We start from the raw sequence: 24,754 nt of genomic DNA on the forward strand, positions 1-24,754 counted from the left end.
CCTTTAATATATTGTAACTGACACAAGCTGTCAGTACTACGACCAGACAGAGAGACCAATGATTATAAACATTCAGACGGTGCAATACAGAGTTTATCACCGCACGACTTAACTATTGGCATTGAGGGGCAAATGCACTAAAAGCCCGCCATAGTATATATGAGGTCTCACTGTCCATCAAACGAACAGGCTACGGCAAATATTGATGGTTTAATATGATGTTTGTTTGAATTTTTACAATGCTCCAAGGCAAAGGACACATCTATTATGGGGGACCTGATAGACATGTTCCTCGTATACCTGGGGCACCACTTGAAACCCGAAGTGGACATCTTGTTGCTGAACAAAAGGGATGTGAGATCAAAATGCCAAAAAACCTATCTAGGATGCTAACAGGACAATCGGGGAGATCCCACATCGATCACATGAAGAACAGAAGCAGAAAATACTTGAAAAGAGCACTGAAAAAATAGTGCAAAAAAGTTGACACAAAAAAGAAGAGACTGAGCATGCATGAGCATGATCAATGAGGCTCAGTCAAAGTTCTAGAAACTTTGACATGTTTTTCCATGTTGGGCTCCAACTAAAAGACAAAAAAATTGAAAAAACTGTCTTTGAAACTGAGAAGAGATTTCTGTGGGGAAAACCATGATTCTGAGACCCGCCCCCTCCCCTGACATCATTGCAAACAGAGCCGGGCAGTTTGAAAGGCACCAAGCAAGTACCCCTTCGTGCAACCCTTTGTGTTATTTCTTTAATATGCTCCTTGTTATACCTTTTGCTTAATTGTTAAGAACTTTGATTTTGATGGTTTTATTTTTGTAATCTCTTAGCCTCAGGTACAAAAATTTTAGATTGTAAGCCCTTTTAGGGGATAGTGAATTACCTATTGTACCTTATTGTAAACCGATGTGATATCTCTTTTTGAAATGAACATAGGTATATAAAAATCATAAATAAATAAATAATGATGTCACCCTTGTGTGAGGACTGACATTCTGCTAGTCCTCTGAGAAATGTAACATACTACTGTAGCCATTTTCACGCTTAAAGTGCACTTTCACAGGTAAATCCTATGGATAACTCAATGTCATATTTTGTAGCAATTTTCAAAAGTCCACTTACATACTTAAAGTGCATTTATATGTGTAAAACCCATTTTCACGTGTAAATGCTTTTGAAAATCAGGCCCTTAACTGTTTAACACTTTGAAGGTGAAGAAATTCTGAGCACTGAAATGGGATGATAGTGATCACTGCAAATTCATTCCACTTTTTGTGGATCTAGCATTAGGGATTTGATTCAACCACTGCGTTTTTGGCCTCCGGTGGCAAACCTCTCAAGGTATTAGAATTGTGACAAATAGCATGTTTTGGGAGATATTTTGTGGGTCATAAAAAGATATTCATTGCAGTTTCTCAAAAAAAACACAAAAAACCCAAACAAACCCAAATACAAACTTTAAGCATGCTGGAGGTGAATCCACCATGTTAATGCCCTACATTCCACCCATGAAATGGTCCACAAAGGTTTGCTCACCCCCACACAAGCTCCTTTTATTCACTTCTCCAAGCAATCAAACCCAAATACATTTCGGTCTTGCCCGGGACTGGAATATTCTTGGATGTTCCATTATAATAGCTACATAATCTCCAGTATGGAAGTGATGACACTTACTTTTCTTTTCCTTTCATGGCAAAAAAAAATTAAAAATCTAGTTTAGACAACCCCCCATGTCATTTTACTCTGTCATATGCCATAGAAAAAAAAAAAGCCTTTAGCTCTCTCTTACAGCCAATGCTTTCAGGGAGAGACAATACTGCTTTCTTTCCAGTAGTTCAATGCACTCTTCTTTTTTTGCCAGACCTCTCATGTTGCAGGTGTGTGAGAAACTCCATGGATGCTTTGGTTCTGATATCAAGCATCTTCACAGCTGGCCTACTGAGGCTCAAGAGATGACCGCGTTGCATAGTCTAGAAACTGACTCCTTCCAGAAGGTGGCAGGAGACATGACTTGTCTGTCTCTTCCCTTCAAATGTGTCAGCTCCTTTCTGGAAGCCATGCTTGCTTACATGTAAGGTTGTCAACTCAGGTCAACCTGAATGGGCTGACCTAGCCCTGGTTTCACCCCATTTCATGCACTTGTTATTTCCAGCTCGGATGCAAGGCATAAAGATGTTGGTTATACTATGTGATACTTTAAGCTGCTATGTGCCAAAAATCTTAAAACAGTCCTGACAGTCAACTACAAGCAATTAGCAAGAAAAAAAATTAACATTCCTTAAGATAAAATTCAGCTTATGAGTTTCTTCTCTCATTCTCCGTGACGCTGACTGAGAAACAAACACAGACTCAAACTCTACAAGCCAAATACTTAAAGCATCTGCACAACGTATATGATTCAACTTCCCCACTTACTAATCTTATTTGAAGAAATCCTTTTGGTTTTTTGAAAGGTATTGAATTTCAGTTATGCTCAGGATTCAAAGGATAACATGTGAGGAAAATTTAAAAGTACTTTTACATTACTAAATGAATTTGAGTTAGTAAATTAATTTAGGATAAAATATAATTTTGTTAGTCTATAATAAAACCAAGGAATAATCCCTCTTGAAAAGACTGTGGTTAAGGCTGATAATTTTTTTCACTCTATAACACAAAATGCACAAAAACTCATGTCTGTGTATATATATATATATATTCCCTTTGAACATTTAATTAAAACTTCCCGCAATCTAAAAGCTACACTGGTTTCATTTTAACTGCATAAGCTTTTTGATGAATGAATGAGACTGTGTTCAAAACATGTCTACACAAGGCTCCTTACTTCTGAAAATCTGTGGGTTAAAAGAAGAAGGGAGTCTGAGAGCATGCACGGTGTCTTTTCTCAACATTCAGAGGCCCCAGAAATGCAAATACAGTGATGGCCAATACAGTCCTCAGACCCCTAAAGAGGACTGTTTTAAATATGCAAATTGAAACAGAAGGCAGTATTAATTTAATTACTAATTCAATTTTATTGTAACTTTTGTTTTAATTTGATAGCATATTGTGTATATGATATAGTAAACCACCATCATCAACCTACTGGAGAAGGCTGTATATGTAAACTTGCAAATAATTAATCAAGCTTCTACATCAAATATTGCTTATGAATACATATTTTCGATATCCTGGAAATCAGATTTGGTTAGAGGTTTGACGACAGAGATAAGAAACCAGTATGTACAGGTAATACTCAGTTCTTCAACTGAAAACCCATCATCTAATCTAGACTAGTTTAAAAAAAAAAAAAGTTCTGTCTTCTTGTACCTCATTAATGAAGTCCCCAATATCACCCGGGTGAGGTGCAGCTGATCTGACTGGATACTGAGGTTCTGCATGGATTGGTCTCTCGTCCAGACGTCTGATCCCAACAGGTTTGATACTGTCAGGCTCCACAGTATCAGGCTGCTGAAGCTGACTCAGATCGTAGTCCTTCAGAAAAGAAAGAACAGCGTGAAAAGGAATGAGCATGCCTGGAGACTGTCCGCCACCAACATATAGCAAGCAAGCAAGGAAAATAAACAAGCATTCAGCATGCAAGAAAAGCGAGGACCTATGGTCTGGTGCTCTAGAGCCAAACACAACATCAGGGGCCCTCCCGCGATGGGAATCCTCATTCGGTCACTGACTGGTCGATATTGCAAGCATCACTTTTAGCTCCTTTCTCTTCAATTTACTAAGATTATAGCGCAGTAACAAGAACCGTGATGGCCCTTTCCCTCTCCTTTTTGGGAGCTTGCATGCAGTGCAGGAGATAGATTTCTATTTGTTCAAAAGTGCTACATAAGCAAAGATGTCAAAGGTATGACGACGGACAGTCCATCCCAGACCCCACGTATGGCGCAGTGCTGCAATAGTAAGACACAGGTGGGCTTGAGAATGGATGGACCCCACATCACTGCTCGCTTTCACACATGGGAGCCTAAGAAACTTTAATGCTAACTGAAATCTGTTGCAGGAACAACAATGCTGCCCCTCATGTTATTTAAGCTAGCCCCATTGTCTGCATGAAAAGAAAACAAGACGGGTGGCTGGTTATTTCCACACTGCATATGTCCTCCACACATTTTTTTTTTTTTGGTTTCATTAGAAAGCCCCTATATAAGTACAAGATTTGCCACAGGTGTAATCAACGCAGTGTGCGGTCTAACATTTCACAATGGGCACTGACCTAGGTCATGAATGGAGTTTCAAAAGGTCTAAAATGGCCTTGAAAGAGTGGTTGTGTAGAATAAACAGATGAAACTTTCTCGGATCCAACTGCAACACGGTACTTCTACTTTTTTTTTTTTTTTTTTAATACATACAAATTAAGAGGTGAATATTCAAATATTTACTCACTACACACTTTTATAAATATCAAAAGTACACGCACCTGTCCGGTCTCGCACACCAATTTACGAATAAAAAAGGGGTGGTTGGCGGGTGGTCAGGGACGGAAGTTACTATTTCACGTACATACATTTGTCAACGTATTTGCATAATTTTACATCTGCTAATTATCTTGCGCAATTGGCATCGGACTTGCCTATTGTATACTAATGCTTGGGTGCCCTGGGAGAGTTCAGAATTAGAATTAGGAGGGTCTTGAAGACCTGGAGAAGCACTGGGTGAACTGGTGGCAGTTTGGGCAAACTGGTCAACCAATTGCACACGCATGTTTTAAAATACACCAACTTCAACGCATCAACAAGGTTTTGCACGAGTCAATTTTTTTTGCGTATAAAATATATGCGCATATATTTTTAACATACGCGGGTAAAGTAAACGCTTTCATGCATTGCAGATATTTGCATGTAAGGAAACCAGCGCATACGTGGAGGGTAGACCTACATGTATTTTATAATCTACATGTACCTGATACACGCAGGTTATAAAATACTGTAGTAGATCGCCACATGATCACATACGAGTATATGGGGCTGCGTGGAGTTCTTTGAAAGTTACCCTCCCCTGGGTACATGCAGGTCTCCAGGCACCAGGTTGCCCAGGTGCCAACTCACATCCAGGGATAAATCTTGATAATGCTGCCAGGCCTGGAATGACAGTGTGCAGTCTGTCAAGCGCTGGCCAAGATGCCAACATGCAGCTAGGACTGGGCAGAAGAGCTGTGGTTGGCCAGGTCCAGGATGATTAGCCATCCATTCCGTCAGGACTGGAAAGTCTGTGGCCAGTGGAGGCTTTGGGAAGAAATGGTAATGCCAATGCCACGGCTAGGCCAGGTCCGGGGGAGGGGGGGCAGGCTACCATTGTGGTTAGCTCAAGTCCATGCCTGGATAAAGATGCCAATGCCACACAGAAGATAGCCTGTAGGGAAGGGAACCTGGAGGATAAGGCAAGGGCGAGGAAAGAAAAGCCAAAAAAAAAAAAGAAAAAGAAAAAGTAAAGCAAAGGGAGAAAAAAAACAAAAACAAAAAGAAGAGAAATAAGCAAGATACAGAAAACAAAAAGGGGAAAAAAAAGTTATAAAGAACAAAATGCCCTGGGTTCCTACAATATTTGAATGGTATCCAAGTTTTCTAGATATTTTTTCCCATCTCTACATGTCGGCAAGCATGAAATCTACATGAGTTTCAATCAGCAAGAGCCCTCAAAACTAACATCAGAACAGGATCCATATCTGTGGTGCAATTTACAACAGTCCAAAGAAAACGTGATAGCTAGCCTTTCTGGGCGCTTATCCGTGGCTCACCTGGTCTTCTTCTCCACCACCTTCTTCATCATACTTCAGAATATTATCTCTCACGTCATCCTCCGGATCAATCAGAAGCTGCTTGGCCTGACGCTCTTTATCTCTGCGCTTCATCCATACCACAAACATCAAAACCAGGACTGAAAAACAGACGGGGGGAAATAAATGACCCAAAGTATTTTCAGAAGGGGTAGAAGATCAGATAAATAACAGCTGAAAAGGAAGTTCTATTCAGGCTCAATTGCCAGCATAGTGAGAGTCACACAAACACTCCATGCATTCTACGAAAATTTCCAGAGCAATGATTCTGTTTTCTGTCTTGTTAATTTTAATGTTTGTTTTATTATGGATGTTTTTTTACTGTAAACTGCCTCATGCGATATTGTAGAGTTTGGGCTATAAATCTTTTAAAATAAATAAATAGTGGACAGGTTACAAATCATAGCCAGACAAGCAGTGGGAATGCACAATAATCCTGTGGAAGCCTGATTCAACACCAACTCTGCAAACCAGGACTAATCTTGGGGGCAGCAAAAGCAAGCATACAGGATCCTGACTTTCAAGAGGCGTTCAAAGCCGCACAATGCAGTAGACACCAGTCCTGCTCTCATGACATCATAAAACGCCAAGAGAGCAGTCAGCCCATTTGTAGAAGGGAACAAAGGGCAGTTCTAAGTGATGAGAACATGTGTTTTATTTTAAGCCTACCACACTCTAAACCACTTGTCCCAGTCTATAATAAGTGTTCCAAGCGGTTACTGTTTGGGTGAAAGACCTCATTCGGATCTGACGGGGATTATTTCACCCCGCATGCGATGAGAGGGCATAAAGATGCATTACTCGGAGAACCCAATTACAAGTCAACACTATCTTCTCATCCTAGTATTTGAAATCCAGGAGGAGTCCTCCCCCTCCCATGAAGAACAAAGGATCATCAATGCCATATTAAAGTAGTTTATGAGAACTGCATTTAGTTTGCAGTACTGACCTGTAAACACCGAAGAATGCTAATTTAAAACATCTGAAACTGTACTCTAAATATTTATTCATCCCCTATATATTTGTTTTCAAGTCAGCCTATTACTGTATGACACGCTGTGCTTTACGGAAAGCAAATTTTGTCAGAATGCCATCTTCTATTATATCACTCTATATAAAGTTGTGCTTGTTACAAAACCAATTTTAGAAACCCATTTAGTCCACACAGACTCTACTGTCTCAGCAAACTAAGGGCCTGATTTACTAAGGCTTTTCTCCCATTCTGGGGCAGATGCAATAAGATGCATGTTGAAACGGGCATTTATATTGAATGCCCATTTTCCTAACACACACACACAGCCACATCCCCTGGGTGCCCGATGCAGTATTTAAATGAGGGGCTGCGTGAAAAGGGACGCGCTGGGGGAGAACTGTGCGTCCCTAGTGCTCAAACGCATCGGGCGTCCGTTTTAATCCCGCTTCTGGCTGATTTTGTTGATGTTGCTGAAAACGCCCAAAGCTAAGCGCCTCTTTGCTGTGGGTGCTAAATTGTGATTCCAGAAAATTTTTTTTTTTTTTTTAAATCAAGCCAATATACATTTATTTTTCAACACCGCAAGCAGTAAATTTAAGTGTCACAATGATACTAAAAGTAGGAGGACCGTATTTTTAATTTCTCAAGAGCCGACTCACGGACTGACTTTACGCCACCTCCGGGGCTGGAGTTAAATCTGCCACGTTAAAAGGTGTGTGTTGGGCACCCAGCAATTTTCTGCATCGGGGACATAACTAATAGCCTCATCTACATGGAATTTACATGTGATGGGTGCTACTGGGTCCGCATTTATTTGGCATGTGTTTTGGATGCTAGTCCAGCACGTCCAAAACAAGAGTCCAACGGCGTGTAAACCTGCAATCTAGGCTGGGCACACTTTATTGCATTGGCCCCTCTGTGTCTATGGGAAAAATGCTTAGTAAATGAGGCCCTAAGATAGCACAACAAAGCATGATACACCTCAGGGAATGATGTGCTTTATCTGCTTCTTCCAAATAGTCTCATCTGAACTGGGGAGAGCATGCTCCACACTTACTTTTTATTTATAAATTTTTAACTAAACTGTTTTCAAAGAAGCAGTGAAAAACTTGGAAAACCCTGCAGACTGCTCCACAATGCAAGCCCAACAAGTAAATCGTCTCAGCTTGTACAAAAACACAAAAGATTTGCATTGCTAATTTACAAATTGTCACCATCTCAAATAAAGATATAGTGGAACAAGAAAAGGTACAGAGAAGGGCAACCAAAATGATAAAGAGGATGGAACAGCTCCCTCTATGACAGTAATGGCGAACTCCAGTCCTTGAGTGCCACAAACAGGCCAGGATTTCAGGATATCTATAATGAATATGCATGAGAAAGATTTGCATGCACTGCCTCCAATGTATGCAAATCTAGCTCATGCATATTCATTGTGGATATCCTGAAAACCTGGCCTGTTTGTGGCACACGAGGACTGGAGTTTGCCATCACTGCCCTATGAGGTGAGGCTAAACAGGTTACGGCTCTTCAGCCTGGAGAAAAGATGGATGAGAGGAAATAGAACAGATCTATAAAATCCTGAGTGGACTGGATAAACAGGAAACAATTATTTACCCTTTCCAAAGCACTTGGACAAGGGAACACTCCATGAAACCAAAGGTAGCTCATTTAAAATAAATCGGAGAATGTATATTTTCATTCAGTGTACAATCAACCTGTGGAATGTGTTGCCAGAGGATGAGCTGAAAGCAGTTAGCGTAGCTGGGTTCAAAAAGGGTTTGGCCATGTTCCTGGAGGAAAAATCCATAAATCATTATTTGCCATGCAGACTTGGGAAAGCCACTGCTTATCCCTGGTTATGAGCAAAGACTGAATGTATTCCTAGGGATCCTGCTGCATATTTGTGATGTGGACTGGCCACTGTCAGACAGGATGCTGGGCTTAATGGACCTTTGGTCTGACCTAGTATGACATTTATTGTGTCACAGTACATGCCAGAAAGAATGCAAAAGTGTGTATCATAAGTTTATAGCCAAGAAAAGCAGCAGCATTAATCCAATGTGAGGACAAAGACCAGTGAATTATAAAATACTACCCACTCTTTCTGCTCATGGCAATTAAGAGTTATATTACAAAAGTAAAGCACAATAAACCAGACAAACCAAACCCACTTGTCTCTACTTTCTCTACTGAAACCAGGCTTAACTTTACTTTTAGAAAAAGCATAAATGTTCTTTCCCCTTGTTCCAAAATCTTTGCAATTTATAAAGGGAAGTATGGCTGTCTCTTTTACTCTTTTATAAAGGGTATACACTCTCTGCACAATGGCAGCTGGGATATCTATAGTCAGACTACAGGGTCCCTGGTTTAAAAGAACAAAAAAAAGGGTTCTTTTGGATGTAATGAGAAGAGTTTTTGTATTAAATTTTAAATAGCTCAAAACCACCTGAAGCAAAGGATTGACAGGGTACAAACCACAAATTCTGTAAAGCAGACTTCAAATTTCAGTTTAAAAAAAATGCAACCTGATTGCACTCTCCAAAACAAGGTTTTAGCAGCCAATACTACAGGTAGAATACCTGGGAGAAATGAAATCAGAAAGGTGGAGGGGGTCTACTGAGGGTCATCATTTATGGGGGTACAAAAATTCAATCTTCCTGATAGCAAGTCAAAGGCAACACATTTATAGCAGAAAAGTCAGTCATATTTGGAAATCTGGTATCCAAATCTTGCATCCAGTCTTTCCTTCAAATCCCCTTAAAGAAATCAGCAATAGCTCTCTCTTAATATTTTGCCTGTCAAACGTTACTCTTTCCATGTGTTTGCGTGCTCTATCCCTGCGACAATATCCTCAGTGCTGTTTTTTTTTTTTTGTTTTTTTTTTTACTCAATCTCATGCTAGAATATTATAACGTGGTATCTATTCCCACTACTCTCTTTGGTACTCCCTTTATCATTACTCCAACTGTCTTAACAGAACCTTTTGGAGCATCCATTTCATGGCCATCCAAGATTTTGTCCGCTCACAATCTTTTCACCCTTGCTATTAGCAAAACCTAGCTTCTCCCTCACAGTACTCCTCTGTCTTTACTTTCAGCTTCTGTTCAGTTGCTTGGAGCAATGGGGTGGTTTAATGTCCCCTCTCTCCTTTTCCTAGCCTTCTCCAGCTCCTCTCTGCTTATTCTTCTTTGGAGGTTAATCCTTGCCTGCTATTCCCGTTAATCTTTTAATGACTGACATCTAGAGAACCCCCTGGTTTCTCCTCCACCTATATTACTTATTTGGAATCTCTCTTTAGTTCTTTACACTCACCTAAGTCTTCTGGCCTTCTTGTTGGCAACTCTGATCTATTTCTCTTATTAAATTTACTCTTTGGGTTTTCTCCTCCCAACAACTCTACCAACCATATCATCTCCACTAAATCTCTTTTTAGTCTTGCTCTTCCCACAGTGACTTTAGTCACTCCCGCTGCAATTGCTTCATCATAATTCTCTTTACCGTATATCTTAATTCTCAGCTTTTCTCTTCTCCCTAGACTCATTCTTTGTGAACCTTCAATAGGCATGCTTGCAAACAACTTCTGCCCTACCAAATCCCAATGCTCTCTCCGCTCAATCCTTCATTGTACTGCCCAGTTCATTTCTACTCTCATTAATGACTTTGTGGGTCTCTGCTCACTTGTCACTAACCCGTGTGAACTCTGTTGCCCAGCAGATCTCAGATGACCTCTGGCCAGCAAGACTCCATCATAATGAAACTCACTGGAAAAAAGCTTTACTCTTCGGCACCTGTCCTCCTTTCTACCAAAGCCACTTACTACTCTTCTCCTATTGCCCAATCCTCTAAACATTCTGTTCATCTCCATCATATTCTAAATTGTCCCCTTCACCTTCTTCCCTTTCTGCAAATTATTTTCATAAATCTTTTGCTGATAAAATAATCTATAAGGGCAATTTTCAAAGGCATTTCTGCAGGCGAAACAGTGTTTTCTGTAGTGAAACAGGCTGTCTGAGAATTGCTGACCCTCTCTGTGTGTAAAGGTACCTGCTGAGGGCTAAGACACACAGACTTTTACGCACCAAGAACACATTCCTGGAGTCGGGGGAGGCGTTAGCAATTGAGCACATACATGCACATCTCTGCATGTGTGCGGAGGTTCCCTGGAAAACATATCCACGTAAATAGCAGAGGCAGATCTAGGCGCATACTTTTTCTGACCCAGTTTCAGAAAATTGCCATAAAGTTTGCAGGTAAAAAGTACCCACAGACCTTACACTTCTGAGCAGTTTGCCAGTTGTCCTCTTATGAGTGTGATTTTCAAACAGTCCACACAGCGGTAAAGTATTTTCAAAGTGAACCTATGCATGCAAGTTCACTTTGAAAACATTCTTAATTGGCAGAGCTCATGTACGCATTCACTCGTGTAAAGTTACGCTCTCTTTAGGGGGCATAACTTACATGTATCCCCTTACACGCATACTTTTTAAAATCAAAAGTGTGCGTGTTATGAGCTGACTGTTCAGTTCACGTAATCATAGGCACATAATTGAGTTACACACACACACACACACACACTATGGGCTATTTTAGTAAAGCCACGTACACATATAAAACCAGAATTTATGTGAGTTAAACTACCCTATAATATAATGTATATTCAGTGCAATTTATCTGGCAGTGTGGCGGTGGCTGAATATCTACCCGTATCAGCAGTTGTCACTTAGCCAGATAACTAATTACCTGGCTACATAGAAAGCTGACTAAGTGCTGGGCATGTCGGGTGTAACTGGAGGAGTTGAATTAGTCAGACAAGTTATCTGGTTAACCCCGATATTCAGAGTTAGCCAGATAACTTATCTGGCTAACTTTTAGATAGCTGGGTATATTCTAACTAGCTCAGCTGGATAGCAGCTGACCTTTATGTTCAACAATTCCTCAGGTCCTCCTTCCAATATTGTGTTCCTCCTGTGTCTTTTCAACTTAAATTTCTTTCAAATTTATTTATTTAATATAATTTATATTCCACCAATCTACACAGATCTCGGCAGAGCACTTCAGACCATATAATCATATACAAATATAATATAAAACAAATATGCTTTCTATTTTTAATTCTTAACATACTGGCCCTCCTACTTATTCTCTTCAAGAAAAAGTCTGATTCCAAATTATTTTCAATCATCATCTTATCTCCTTATTTCCCTTCTTCTCCAAGGACCTTGAATGCATTGTTCACCATCAATTGCTTTCCTTTCACCTTACCATCTCTCTTCTCAGTCTACCTTCTGCCCCATCACTCACCAGAAACAGTTATGCATCTAATCAACCCTGTTCTTATCCCAACTTCCCAATTTTACTTATCTGCTGCCTTTGATACCAATGACCATTCTCCTCTGTAAGCTATGCTCTGTAGGTTTCACTGGTTTTGCATGATTTTGGCTTTCATCTTTCTAAAAGCTCTTATTTTCTGCCAATCCCACCACATCAGCCGCTTGACAGCTTTATCAGCTCCTTACTTTTTTTTCCATTTACTTAATTTACCTTGAAAGTTAATCACAGGGCATGGATATGATTACCATTTCTTTCTGGATGAGATCCTTTTCTACCTGTCCCTATTTGTTTCTCCACATCTTTCTCTCTTTCTACGTTAGCCCTTCTGAGGTCCTCTCCTGGATCTTACTTCGATAATCTTCCTTTAGCCAATTCTGTATGTTACTTAAGTGTAATTTTTAATCTGGTTCTCTTTTTCACTGTGCATTTCTAAACTTTGCTCCTCTCAAAGAATATCCATAAAATATATCCCTTTCTCCTACCAGATACTTGCCTTGTCCTATGGGCCTACCTGATTCAATACTTCAATTGCTCTGGGGTTTGGAAATCTCAGCTGCCTGAGTAATATTTCATGCATCGCTTATACCGATGCTTCTCCACTATTGTCTACCCTTCATAGACTACCTGTGAAATATCTATGTCAATTCAAGATTCTTATTCTCACATTCTGGTGTCTACATGGTCTTCATCTTGTCTTTCCATTCTCATCCATTGCTGAATTCCTGCTATCCCTGCATGCTCCACTAATCGTACCACACCTTCACGTCTGATCTCACCAGGCTTTGTTTTGGTACTGCACTTTTCTTGTTCTAAAACATCCTACCCAACAATATTCAAGGTACTACAGACTTTTTTCAGTTTTTCAATTCTGACTCAGACATCTGTAAGAGATAGTGTTTAACCTATAAATATATTTTTAGATACTGTAACATTACACTAACATGTGAAGTGCTAAAGGAAATTTTTCTAGTAGAAAATTAATATAAATCAAACTGGTTTACATACCTCCTTCTCCTTTTCCACCTCCCGTATTTAATGAGGAAGTTTAACCAATATATATTAGTTGGAAGGCCCAGATATACAGTTAGAGATTGTGCAATAGGGGCAGGCAACTCTAGTCCTCGGAAGCTGCAAACAGGTCTGGCTTTCGGGAGAGCTACAAAGAATAGGCATAAGATATATTTACATACGATGGAGGCAGTGTATGCAAATATATCATACACAGTCATTACAGATATCCTGAAAACCAGACCTGTTTACGGCACTCAAGAACCAGAGCTGATTGGCCTTGTTATACAAACGGAGCCCTATTAACTCTAAATTATATCATCACTTTACTATAGGTAAACTAGCTTTCCAAGAAATATGAAAAAACTCATTGTGAAACAAGTTAAAAAAAATCATTTATTTTGAGGCATGGAGCAAGCATCTGTGATGAAAAGTAGTAATAAGGAAAGGTATTCATCCTGCTCACTTATCTTGCCTAGTCGCAAGAGAAGCCCAACCTGAAAATCCGATTGGCAGGGTGTCCCTAGGACAGGTTTGGGAATCACTGCTATATACCATATAACGGCCTGACCCTTCAAGGATTGCCTTTCCCTTGCTTCTGAGGGTTTGCTCTATGTGGGGGGTTCCCCCCCACCCCCAAGAACCAAGATTAGGAATTTGCTTTGAAAACCCATATCTAAAGAATATATTCAAACATTATGTAGATATCCACCATGGATTAGATTTGCATGTACTGTATTCATTGCATACAAATTTATCTTATGAATATTCATGGTGCATATCCTGATAATTCAACTGGCTGGGGGTCCCCTAGGACAGATTTAGGACCCACTGGTATATAGAATAAGATCAATTTCAATTAATCCATGATGTTGCATCCAGAAGGCACTTTACATATGTTTAGTAAAGCCAGAAGGTATATTATTGTTTAGGATCCTTAGATACTGAGAATATCATCTGCAGCAGAAATATGTAATAATATTGATTTCCACACAGTTATTCTCAGTTTGAAGGATGCTTATGGCAATGTTTCCACTGGTGAGGTGAAAATTAATGAGAAGAGAGAACAACATTATCTTGTGACACGACCTAGTTTTGCAAGAAAAAAACTTGTGAATAACCAGTCAAACAGAGGCAGGTACACAGAACTCCAATTCAAGAAACTCAGGTCTGGCCGAGATGCAAACCTGCAAAGGTCCATCTATACCTCCTCAGTGTCCGAAGATGTGATTATACAGCTCATGTGTTTGTGTTGAACACATCCTAGTGCCTCAATAAGGCTTTTAGTACTGGCCATATAAGTGAATTATTCTAGAATTATTGCCAGGTTCTGAATAAAATTTTAAAACCATGGTTCAAGAGAAAAAACAGTATGTTGGAAGCACACAGATTAAGCTTGATGGCTCCCTTACCTCTTTATTGATAAAATGCCGCAAAGCCAAGGCGAAGACATTACAGACTGAAGTATAACCACTAGCCTCATAACTAGAAAGTGTCAGAACTTGAAAGATACCCAGGAAAATTAGATATAGGTACTTGGAACAAAAGAACTAAAGTTATAGGTAACAAGTTTAGCAATCAAATTACATTTTCTGGTGACACTACCTTAAAATCATGCATCTTATGCATCTTCCATCTTTATATGTATTTTCTAATTAAATTTGCTTTTACCTAGATTTTACTCAACACTATGTGCTACAGTAGCAAATATGGAACCTACCATGAAATGAAAAGGCAGGAACATAATAGGAAAATCCAACTTGAAAAATAATGGATTCCATAGTGTAGTCACAACCAGGCAAATACTGGAGTGGAAATTGTGTTCCAATGATAGCAGTCAGGCAAAACATAGCCTATCAACATAAGTTCAACTAAGCTATTTCCTTTCCCCTTGGTTGAAAAGGAGGTTCCTGCTGGCTGACCCAGAAGGATTACAGGGTCCAGAGGTAGAAGAACACCAGAAAATAAAATCCATGAGAGTATTTCAAGAACATAAGAACATAAAAAATTGCCATGCTGGGTCAGACCAAGGGATCCATCAAGCCCAGCATCCTGTTTCCAACAGAGGCCAAACCAGGCCACAAGAACCTGGCAAGTACCCAAAAACTAAGAAGATCCCATGCTACTGATGCAATTAATAGCAGTGGCTATTCCCTAAGTAAACTTGATTAATAGCAGTTAATGGACGTCTCCTCCAAGAACTTATCCAAACCTTTTTTGAACCCAGCTACACTAACTGCACTAACCACATCCTCTGGCAACAAATTCCAGAGCTTTATTGTGCGTTAAGTGAAAAATAATTTTCTCCAATTAATCTTAAATGTGCTACTTGCTAACTTCATGGAATGCCCCCTAGTCCTTCTATTATTCGAAAGTGTAAATAACCGAGTCACATCTACTCGTTCAAGACCTCTCATGATCTTAAAGACCTCTATGATATCCCCCCTCAGCCGTCTCTTCTCCAAACTGAACAGCCCTAACCTCTTCAGCCTTTCCACATAGGGGAGCTGTTCCATCCACTTTATCATTTTGGTTGCCCTTCTCTGTACCTTCTCCATCGCAACTATATCTTTTTTGAGATGCGGTGACCAGAACTGTACACAGTATTCAAGGTGCGGTCTCACCATGGCGCGATATAGAGGCATTATGACATTTTCCGTTTTATTAACCATTCCCTTCCTAATAATTCCTAACATTCTGTTTGCTTTTTTGATTGCTGCAGCACACTGAGCCAACGATTTTAAAATATTATCCACTATGATGCCTAGATCTTTTTCCTGGGTGGAAGCTCCTAATATGGAACCTAATATCGTGTAACTACAGCAAGGGCTATTTTTCCCTATATGCAACACCTTGCACGTGTCCACATTAAATTTCATCTGCCATTTGGATGCCAATCTTCCAGTCTTGCAAGGTCTTCCTGTAATGTATCAAAATCCGCTTGTGATTTAACTACTCTGAATAATTTTGTATCATCCGCAAATTTGATAACCTCACTCATCGTATTCCTTTCCAGATCATTTATATATATATTGAAAAGCACCGGTCCAAGTACAGATCCCTGAGGCACTCCACTGTTTACCCTTTTCCACTGAGAAAACTAACCATTTAATCCTACTCTGTTTCCTGTCTTTCAACCAATTTGTAATCCACGAAAGGACATCGCCTCCTATCCCATGACTTTTTAGTTTTCGTAGAAGCCTCTCATGAGGGACTTTGTCAAACGCCTTCTGAAAATCCAAATACACTACATCTACCGGTTCACCTTTATCCACATGTTTATTAACCCCTTCAAAAAAATGAAGCAGATTTGTTAGGCAAGACTTCCCTTGAGTAAATCCATGTTGACTGGGTTCCATTAAACAATGTCGTTCTATATGCTCTACGATTTTGATCTTGAGAACAGTTTCCACTATTTTTCCCGGCACTGAAGTCAGGCTCACTAGTCTATAGTTATCCGGATCGCCCCTGGAGCCTTTTTTAAATATTGGGGTTACATTGGCCACCCTCCGGTCTTCAAGTACAATGGATGATTTTAATGATAGGTTACAAATTTTAACTAATAGATCTGAAATTTCATTTTTGAGTTCCTTCAGTACCCAAGAATGCATACCATCCAGTCCAGGTGATTTGCTACTCTTTAGTTTGTCAATCTGGCCTACTACATCTTCCAGGTTCACAGTGATTTTTTGTTCAGTTCGTCTGACTCACACTCCTGAAAACCATCTCCCCAACATCCTCATTAGTAAACACGGAAGCAAAGAATTCATTTAGTCTTTCTGCAATGGCCTTATCTTCCCTAATGGTCCTGTTGTGTCTGTCAGTGCCTGATGCCCTCTCTCCGCCCTCCTCACCGGATTGGGACCTCCCTCTTTGCCCGTGGGAAGATTAGCTGCCGCGGCGCTTTCTTGCCGAGGTCCTCCGGCGTCCCTGGATCGGCTCCACGCTGCAAACCGCCATGTTCTTGAGAGGCCTAGGGGCGCACGCGCGGCCCCGACAGAAGTACCAGCAATGGTGCGAGCCTTGGGGGCGTCCTCTGAAGATGACTTCACCCGTGACGGATATTTAAGATCTCAGTATTTGCTAACACATCGAGTTAGCAAAGCAAGGACAAGGATACGGATTCGTTCTGAGCAACTCTGCCTCTTAGGACTCACCAGGGGTACCTGCTCCTCGGGGGCCTCACTCTCTTCTTGTTTTTCAGGTCAGTCTGGGACCGGTACTCGCTCCTCGAGGGCCTATCTTCCCGGACGTTGCTGAATTCCCTTCTGGCTGGAAGTCTTCACTGCCAAACTACTTCAGTGAGTTACCATCGTTCTCTCAGAGCTTTCCCTGGAACAGGTACTTGCTCCTCGAGGGCCTATACCTTCCAGCACCTGGGCTTCTGTGAAACAGTGTGTGAGTGTTACCATCTGGTTCGGTTTATGAACTTTGCATACCCTGCCTACTCACTATATTTCAGTTTCTCTCCAGCTCAGCCTCCAGGGATCGCTGTTCCAGTATCTAAGGGACTGCAGCCCAGCCGGGCATTCCAGCTCACAACTGCCACCTCTGGTGGTTCAGTATAATGTTTAATACAAGAACTAGTGTGTGTCTGCCTCCATACTCTAAGCCTGACCGGTGGTTCCTCTCGGGATCTTCCCTCGGGGGCGTGGTCATCTGCCACTGGTCCAAGGATCCACCCACAAATACCTACAGACTGTTGTCTTCCAAGCAGTCTGTCCTCACCGTAGATAACAGATTGCTAACTCCTGCAAACCGTAGGCAACAGATCCAACCGATTCCCTCACAGTTTTCTTGCTTCGGATATATTTTAAAAAGTTTTTATTATGAGTTTTTGCCTCTATGGCCAACTTCATTTCAAATTCTCTCTTCGCCTGTCTTATCAATGTTTTACACTTAACTTGCCAATGCTTATGTTTTATCCTATTTTCTTCAGATGGATCCTTCTTCCAAAAGCCTCTTTCACCTCACCTTTTAACCATGATGGTAATCGTTTTGCCTTCCTTCCACCTTTCTTAATGTGTGGAATACATACGGACTGTGCCTCTAGGATTGTATTTTTAAACAATGTCCATGCCTGTTGAACACTTTTAACCTTTGCAGCTGCACCTTTCAGTTTTTTTCTATTTTCCTCATTATATCAAAGCTTCCCTTTTGAAAGTTTAGTGTTAGAGCTGCAGATTTACTTATTGTCCCCCTTCCAGGTTTATTTATTTTAAAATCTTTTCTATACAGTCGTTAAGCGGGCGACATCACAACGGTTCACAATAGGGCACATAACTATATGTTGTATAAAATGTCTAGAATTCTAACAACTAAACAGGTGCCATCAAAATACTGTAACAGTTTCATAATAAATATTACTTGGTGGGTGTTTATAAGTCATGTCCAGTTTTCTCTGTCTTAGCTATTAGTTTAGTTTAAATTTAGTTATTAGTTTAAATTTGATCATGTTATGATCACTGTTGCCAAGTGGCCCCACCACCGTTACCTCTCTCACCAAATCCTGCGTTCCACTAAGAATTAAATCTAAAATAGCTCCTTCTCTTGTTGGTTCCTGAACCAATTGCTCCATGAAGCAATCATTTATTACATCCAGGAACTTTATGTCTCTAGCAAGTCCTGATGTTACACTTATGCAGTCAATATTGGGGTAATTGAAATCTCCCATTATTATTGCACTGCCAAATTGGTTAGCTTCCCTGATTTCTCTCTTAGCATTTCATCATCTGTCAGACCATTTTGTCCACGTGGATGGTAGTATACTCCTATCACTATACTCTTACCCAACACACATGGGATTTATACCCATATATGAACAAAACTGAATGCATCCTCATAAAAAGAATCAACCCAGATCAAACAACCCTTATGCCTTCCATAAAAATCGACAACTGTAATATCCAATTGAAAACTCTTGTGAAAGACCTTGGTATCTGGATAGACAATGATCTGAACCTTAAAAAATGCATCACAATGAAAACGAAGGCTTTCACAAACTCCTTATACTCAAGCACCTTAAACCGCTTTTACACCTGTATGATTTCAGAACAGTCTTACAATCACTCATTTTTTCAAGCCTCGACTATTGTAACGCACTGTTCATTGGCCTGCCCAAATCTACACTAAAACCACTCCAATTATTACAAAATGCCGCGGCCAGGGTACTTACTGGCAAGAAGAAATCGGAACACATCACCCCAGTACTGAAGAGTCTTCACTGGCTACCGATACTTCAAAGGATAAATTACAAAATGTTAACTACTCTACACAACGAAATCTACAAAGAAGATAACACCGCCCTCAACCACATGATTCAACTGCACAAAACACCACGTACGACAAGAAACATCAGCAAATTACTCCTAGTCATTCCCTCCCTTCCCTCTGCTAAATTATCCAACACTAGGAATAGAGCCTTTTCGATTGCTGGTCCAAAAGCATGAAATTCATTACCAGCCTATCTAAGCTCGATCAGAAACTCCAAATCTTTCAAAAAAGAACTGAAAACTTGGTTATTCAGACAAACTTTCCCAGACGAAGTTGGTTAATTTAATCACATCTACTCAGAATTACTTCCTCTTCTAGCCATGGCCCTATTTCTTCCCTCTTCCCTTGCCATTTCCTCTTTAACCCCTTATTCAATTGCTGATTTGGTACCTTTTTTCCTCCCATGGCTCCTAAGTCCCTTTCCCTACTTTCCTTCCCTCTCCTATTTCACCACTTATATGAGCCTCTTTCACACATCCAAGCATGTTTCCATTTAAGTTATGTATATAAATGCTTACCTATTCATGCTTTCCTACTGCAATTCCTATTGGTAAGTCGTACTCTGTTATACCTATTTTCACACTTCTGACTTACACCAGATTGTTAATAGTTGTCTATACACATTTCAATATGTTCATAATGAATTCGTTGTATGTATTATGTTGTTTACATTGTAAACCGGAGTGAAGGCAGCCTGCTAAACCTCGGTATATAAAAGAATCTAAATAAATAAATAAATAAATAAAGATTCTACTGAGCATTTAGTTTCTTGTATGATCTTTATCCTGTTGGACTCTATACCCTCCCGGACATAAAGTGCCACACCCCCACCAAGTTGATCCTCCCTATCATTGCGATATAATTCGTACCCTGATATAGCACTGTCCCTTTGGTTATTCTCCTTCCACCAAGTCTCTGTGATGCCAATTATGTCAATCTCAACATTTGCTGCTATACACTCTAACACTCCCATCTTACTTCTTAGACTTCTGGCATTGGCATACAGACATTTCAAAGTGTGTTTTTTGTTTGTATTAAACTACTTTTCAGTTGTTAGGGATAATTTGGAAATCATTAGCTTCGGTGATTTTTTACATATAGGCACATGGACTATGTTTGCTTTTAATGAAACCTCTCTGTTGGGATGCCCTAACTCTCCTGTTTCATTAGTAACCTTCAAGGATACATTTCTCCGAACCATGCACTGCTGAGTGACTGTCGGCTTTCCCCCTTGTTCTAGTTTCATAGGACACTCCCTCCAAATACGGATGAATGTTCCTTTTCCCCCAGATTCTCTTCAGCACCAGTCATAACTCAGGAGACTTATCCTCTTCAGTCTGTCTAGCATCTGGTATCAATGTCACAACTTATAGTCATTGTTTTGGGTGGTGACAGAGTTCCCTTAATTCTACGAAAAATCTTTTACATTTTTTCCAGAATCTCACATCCAATATTTTTCACATATCCGAGCTTAACCTTCTTCAAATGACCTTCTAGTGTAAGGCTAGCGAAGGATCCATTTTGGAAATATGCTCCTTATCTTAGCTGGCATCTAGAACCAACTGCTCACATTTTGTGAGCTCTCTTATTACATGACTTCTTAAAATGAAAAGCCAGCGAGCAACCCCTTCAACTGTAGATAATGAAATATTGGAAAGCTAGGTAGCCTTGACCCCCTTCAAGTTACTCAACAGTCCAAAACACCCCATCCTCAAATATAAACCACCTTAAGAAATCCATGGTCATGCTATACGGGCAAGTTCTCTAAGGATTGCTCCATAAATGCAAGAGCGGACAAGAGGCCAAACAAATCCCCTAACTAGTTTCTTATTCCAAACAGTGTACCTATGAAGTGAAGATAGTTCCAGAAACTAGTTATAGCTTTCAGTGATACCCAGTGGGGATAAATACAGAACTCTTTTCCTGGCCCACTCTTTTTCTAGTTTTACTCAATGTTTGTCTCCCGGGATCTCTATGCTAGTAAATGCTTTTTAGATCTATCACTTTCTGATAAAATTAGACGTTTAGGAAAACCCAGACCCGCCAGCTCATTGCATTCAGCAAAATACTAGGCTTTTTGCTTAGCCATACAAATTTGGATATTGTTGAATTAAAAAATAAAAAAGGATCTTATAAGCAGCATATTAAAAAAAACCCAAAACAGAATTATGGGCAAGATATTTATTTTTATGGTGGCTATCCTGCCAATCCAAGAAATGTGAGTAATAGGCCCACACTTTTAGATCATATCTGATGATCTTTAAGAGGGTACGCAGATTAATAGGTATAACTCATCAAGAAATATAAATACCCAGATTTTTAATGACATTATTGGACCTCTTAAAGAGGAAGCTGCTTAAAATCTGAGACTTAAATCTGGCACTTGCCTTTATCTCCATTATGTCCTTTTTCGTTACAGTAACCTTGTACGCTGAAAAATTACTAAACATTTCACTTGTCTGCCTTATGGCCTGCACTTAGTTAACATGATTCCTAACAGAGCAAAATATCATCTGCAAATTAAATAAGTTTCTGCTCAGCCCCATCATTAGCAGTTATCCCCTTGAACGTGAATTTTCAAAACCACACAAACACACATACACGTATGGAGGTGATGCATCCGTGCTTCATCCGTATTTTACAAGGTGTCACGTATGCACTTATATAAGGCTTCATGAGTAAAAGTACATGTGAAAAAAGGGGCGAGGTTTGCACATATACACTTATGCACAAATATTTAAACTATGGAAATATATTTATATTGCTCATTATGCACATGTCATCAATTTCATGCTGTTTTGCCACTTGGTGTTTGACAGGCTGGCTTCTCTGGGTGAGTGTCCTTGGAATAGACAGGACCATACTCGGGGATGGAATTCAGTGGTGGTGAAACCATACCCAAAACAACACTTATGGGCTTATGGGTACTCATGTCACAATGGTTGAGGAGGGAGAAAGAACAGAGGAGAAGATACTCCTTACAGAGAGTATATAGGACCAAGGCTCAGTACTTGCATCTCTTAAAATGTCATGTGCAGGTTCGTATTTAACAAGAAAACAATATTGTGTCAGCAGATGACCTGCGCCCTTCCACCTGCAGGGCCGCGTCTTGCTTGTACACATCAACGCCACAACTGCCCAGACTTTTTTGGCCATCGGCAGACACCTCTAGAGGTCACAAATGGAATAAGTATATTTGCTACCTCCATGTATATAGATGAATTCCTGACTGGCATTCTCAATAAAAAGACATCAATATATCTCTTTCCCTTAGAGCACATAGCAACAGCAGCAAATGACTGATTTTTACCAATCTGCATGCTTCCCTTCTATCTTGGGGGCTACTGATTGCACTCACATCCCTATAAGGGCACCAGGGGACGAGGTCACCTACCAGAACCACAAGCTTCAGATGGATGAAGCTCTTATCAACAACTCTATCTTACATCTCTTCTCTGTTAGAAGTGTAGTAGTGGAAAGGGATGCTTCATTATGTTATGTCCCTGTTTTCCCAGTGCTATGCTAGAAGTAATAGGGAAGCTTACCATTATTTATCTCAATATATAATACATGTGCTTGTCGCTAGACAGTACTAATCTCAATGGCCCTTGGAAGAGATCAGAAGGATCTTCTCAAACATGGATCCAGACATGTAGGAAAACATTCAAGCAGCAATTAAAAACATTTATTCAAGCTTACGTTTTGTTGAAATTTAGTGGTTACATTTAGAGTCTATCTGATATCTTTCTCTGATTAATTACCATTTAAGGCAACTACAGGCTATTGTGTTCATTAGATATCTGTACGTCTGTGTAGTTTTATAAGTGTTTTTATTGTTAGCTGCTTAGGACACTGGATAATGCGGCATACAAATTTTAAAAAATAAATCTTTCCAAACATGTATCCAATGTCACTCTGTGTTCGTTTTTGTGTTTTTTTTTTAGTCACATGAGCTCAGACAGCCCCTTGCTTATTTATTACACAAGGTGCTCTCTCTCTCTCTCCACAACTATTACTCCACTCTCACTCTGCTAGCCAGCTGATCCCTTTTCCATTCTCTAGTCTGTAGTGGAAGCACCCCTTTTCAAAGCCATTCCAGCACAGCTGCTCTCATAAACTTTGGCATTCCGCTTGTTTCCTTTTATATCCCCTAGCTCCTCTCTCTTCCCTGGCTTACATACTCTTTCCCCTCTTTAGCCCTTTTCACTCCTCCATCTAATCCATTCTATACCAAGCCTTCTGACAATCACATCTCATATCCTCTGTCATCCCCTCCCTTTTTGCCTTCCTTTATCCCCTCTCCTCTATATCATCCCCATCCCATAGCTGTCACTTTCTCATTCTCCTCAAATCTTCCCTCAAGCTGTCCCCAGTTTATCCCCCTAGATCTGCTCAAATATTCAGTCTATCTTTTATAACCCTTCTCTCACCTGCCACATCTGACATAACCCTTAAACCTGTTTGGGATATGATCCCACTCTTAAAACTGCCACTTCTTTAAAAAAAGACCCTTTCCAGGGTCATCTGCAACATTCACCTATTAGCGCCAAGGATCTATAAAATCTGGTGAGAAGGGATGGCAGGTAGAGGATATCAACTATTTGCTTTGTCTTGGGAGGTTGTGTAGTGAATGAGGAGAGAGAAGCCAAGGCAACCTACAGCAGCCCTCCACACTAATTCATACCCTCCCATCATGGCTGGGATCTTTATTTTCCTTGGGAATGATTATGATAGGTACCATCAACATTATATTGGAAAGTTGGGCTGATAGCAGCACACTGTTAAAAGACCTCCACCAATTTAGGAGAGATAATAAGAGTAAATCCTGTAGAAGGCTAACCCACAGCCATTTTCACCCAGATTTTTTTTCTATATTCAATGGCTGTTGCTCATTCCACTTCCTGACAAGTTATCTTTGCATCTAAGGCTACTGCATCTTTCCTATTCAGCATTTTAAAGGGAGTTTCTTACAGAAAATCTTCAACTGCTAACCGCTGGCAAAACATATCTGACGTATACCGGTTTTTATAATATGAGGCAAAAATCTCAGAAATATCCTCATTGGTGACAACTGAACCACTGTCAGTAAGGAGTTGCTTAACTCAATGCTTGGTATTTTCTTCTTACCATTGATGAACCAATGGCTTATCTGCCTTAGTATCTTGCAAACACTTTTTTTCTTAGTTCTTTTCAAACTATACACTACTCTATCAAGAATGTGACAGTCTCCCCTTCACTGCCACAGAAAATCTCTCTTATTCAAGTGCTCCAGAGTTCTCAATTTTTCCAGAAGTTGCAACTCTCTCTTCGCATTGGCTGTGTAGAGCTTGTTTTTGAGTAACATTTGTTTCCCTCTAACAGCTTTAGTTGCATCCCAAATTATATGCTTT

General features: G+C 40.1%; 1 protein-coding gene across 1 annotated transcript in view; it reads right to left on the reverse strand.

Moving 5' to 3' along the window:
• CDH2 (cadherin 2) overlaps nucleotides 1-24,754 on the reverse strand; it is a 399,350-nt gene that overhangs the window by 22,013 nt on the left and 352,583 nt on the right. Inside the window, exons 14-15 of the mRNA XM_029591171.1 lie at nucleotides 5,738-5,877; nucleotides 3,313-3,477 (exon numbers count right to left, since the gene is read on the reverse strand). Of these exons, the coding sequence (XP_029447031.1) occupies nucleotides 3,313-3,477; nucleotides 5,738-5,877 (305 nt within the window). The remainder of the gene's footprint in view (nucleotides 1-3,312; nucleotides 3,478-5,737; nucleotides 5,878-24,754) is intronic.

This window comes from Rhinatrema bivittatum, chromosome 2 (genome assembly GCF_901001135.1).
Source record: "Rhinatrema bivittatum chromosome 2, aRhiBiv1.1, whole genome shotgun sequence".
Classification (NCBI taxonomy): domain Eukaryota; kingdom Metazoa; phylum Chordata; class Amphibia; order Gymnophiona; family Rhinatrematidae; genus Rhinatrema; species Rhinatrema bivittatum.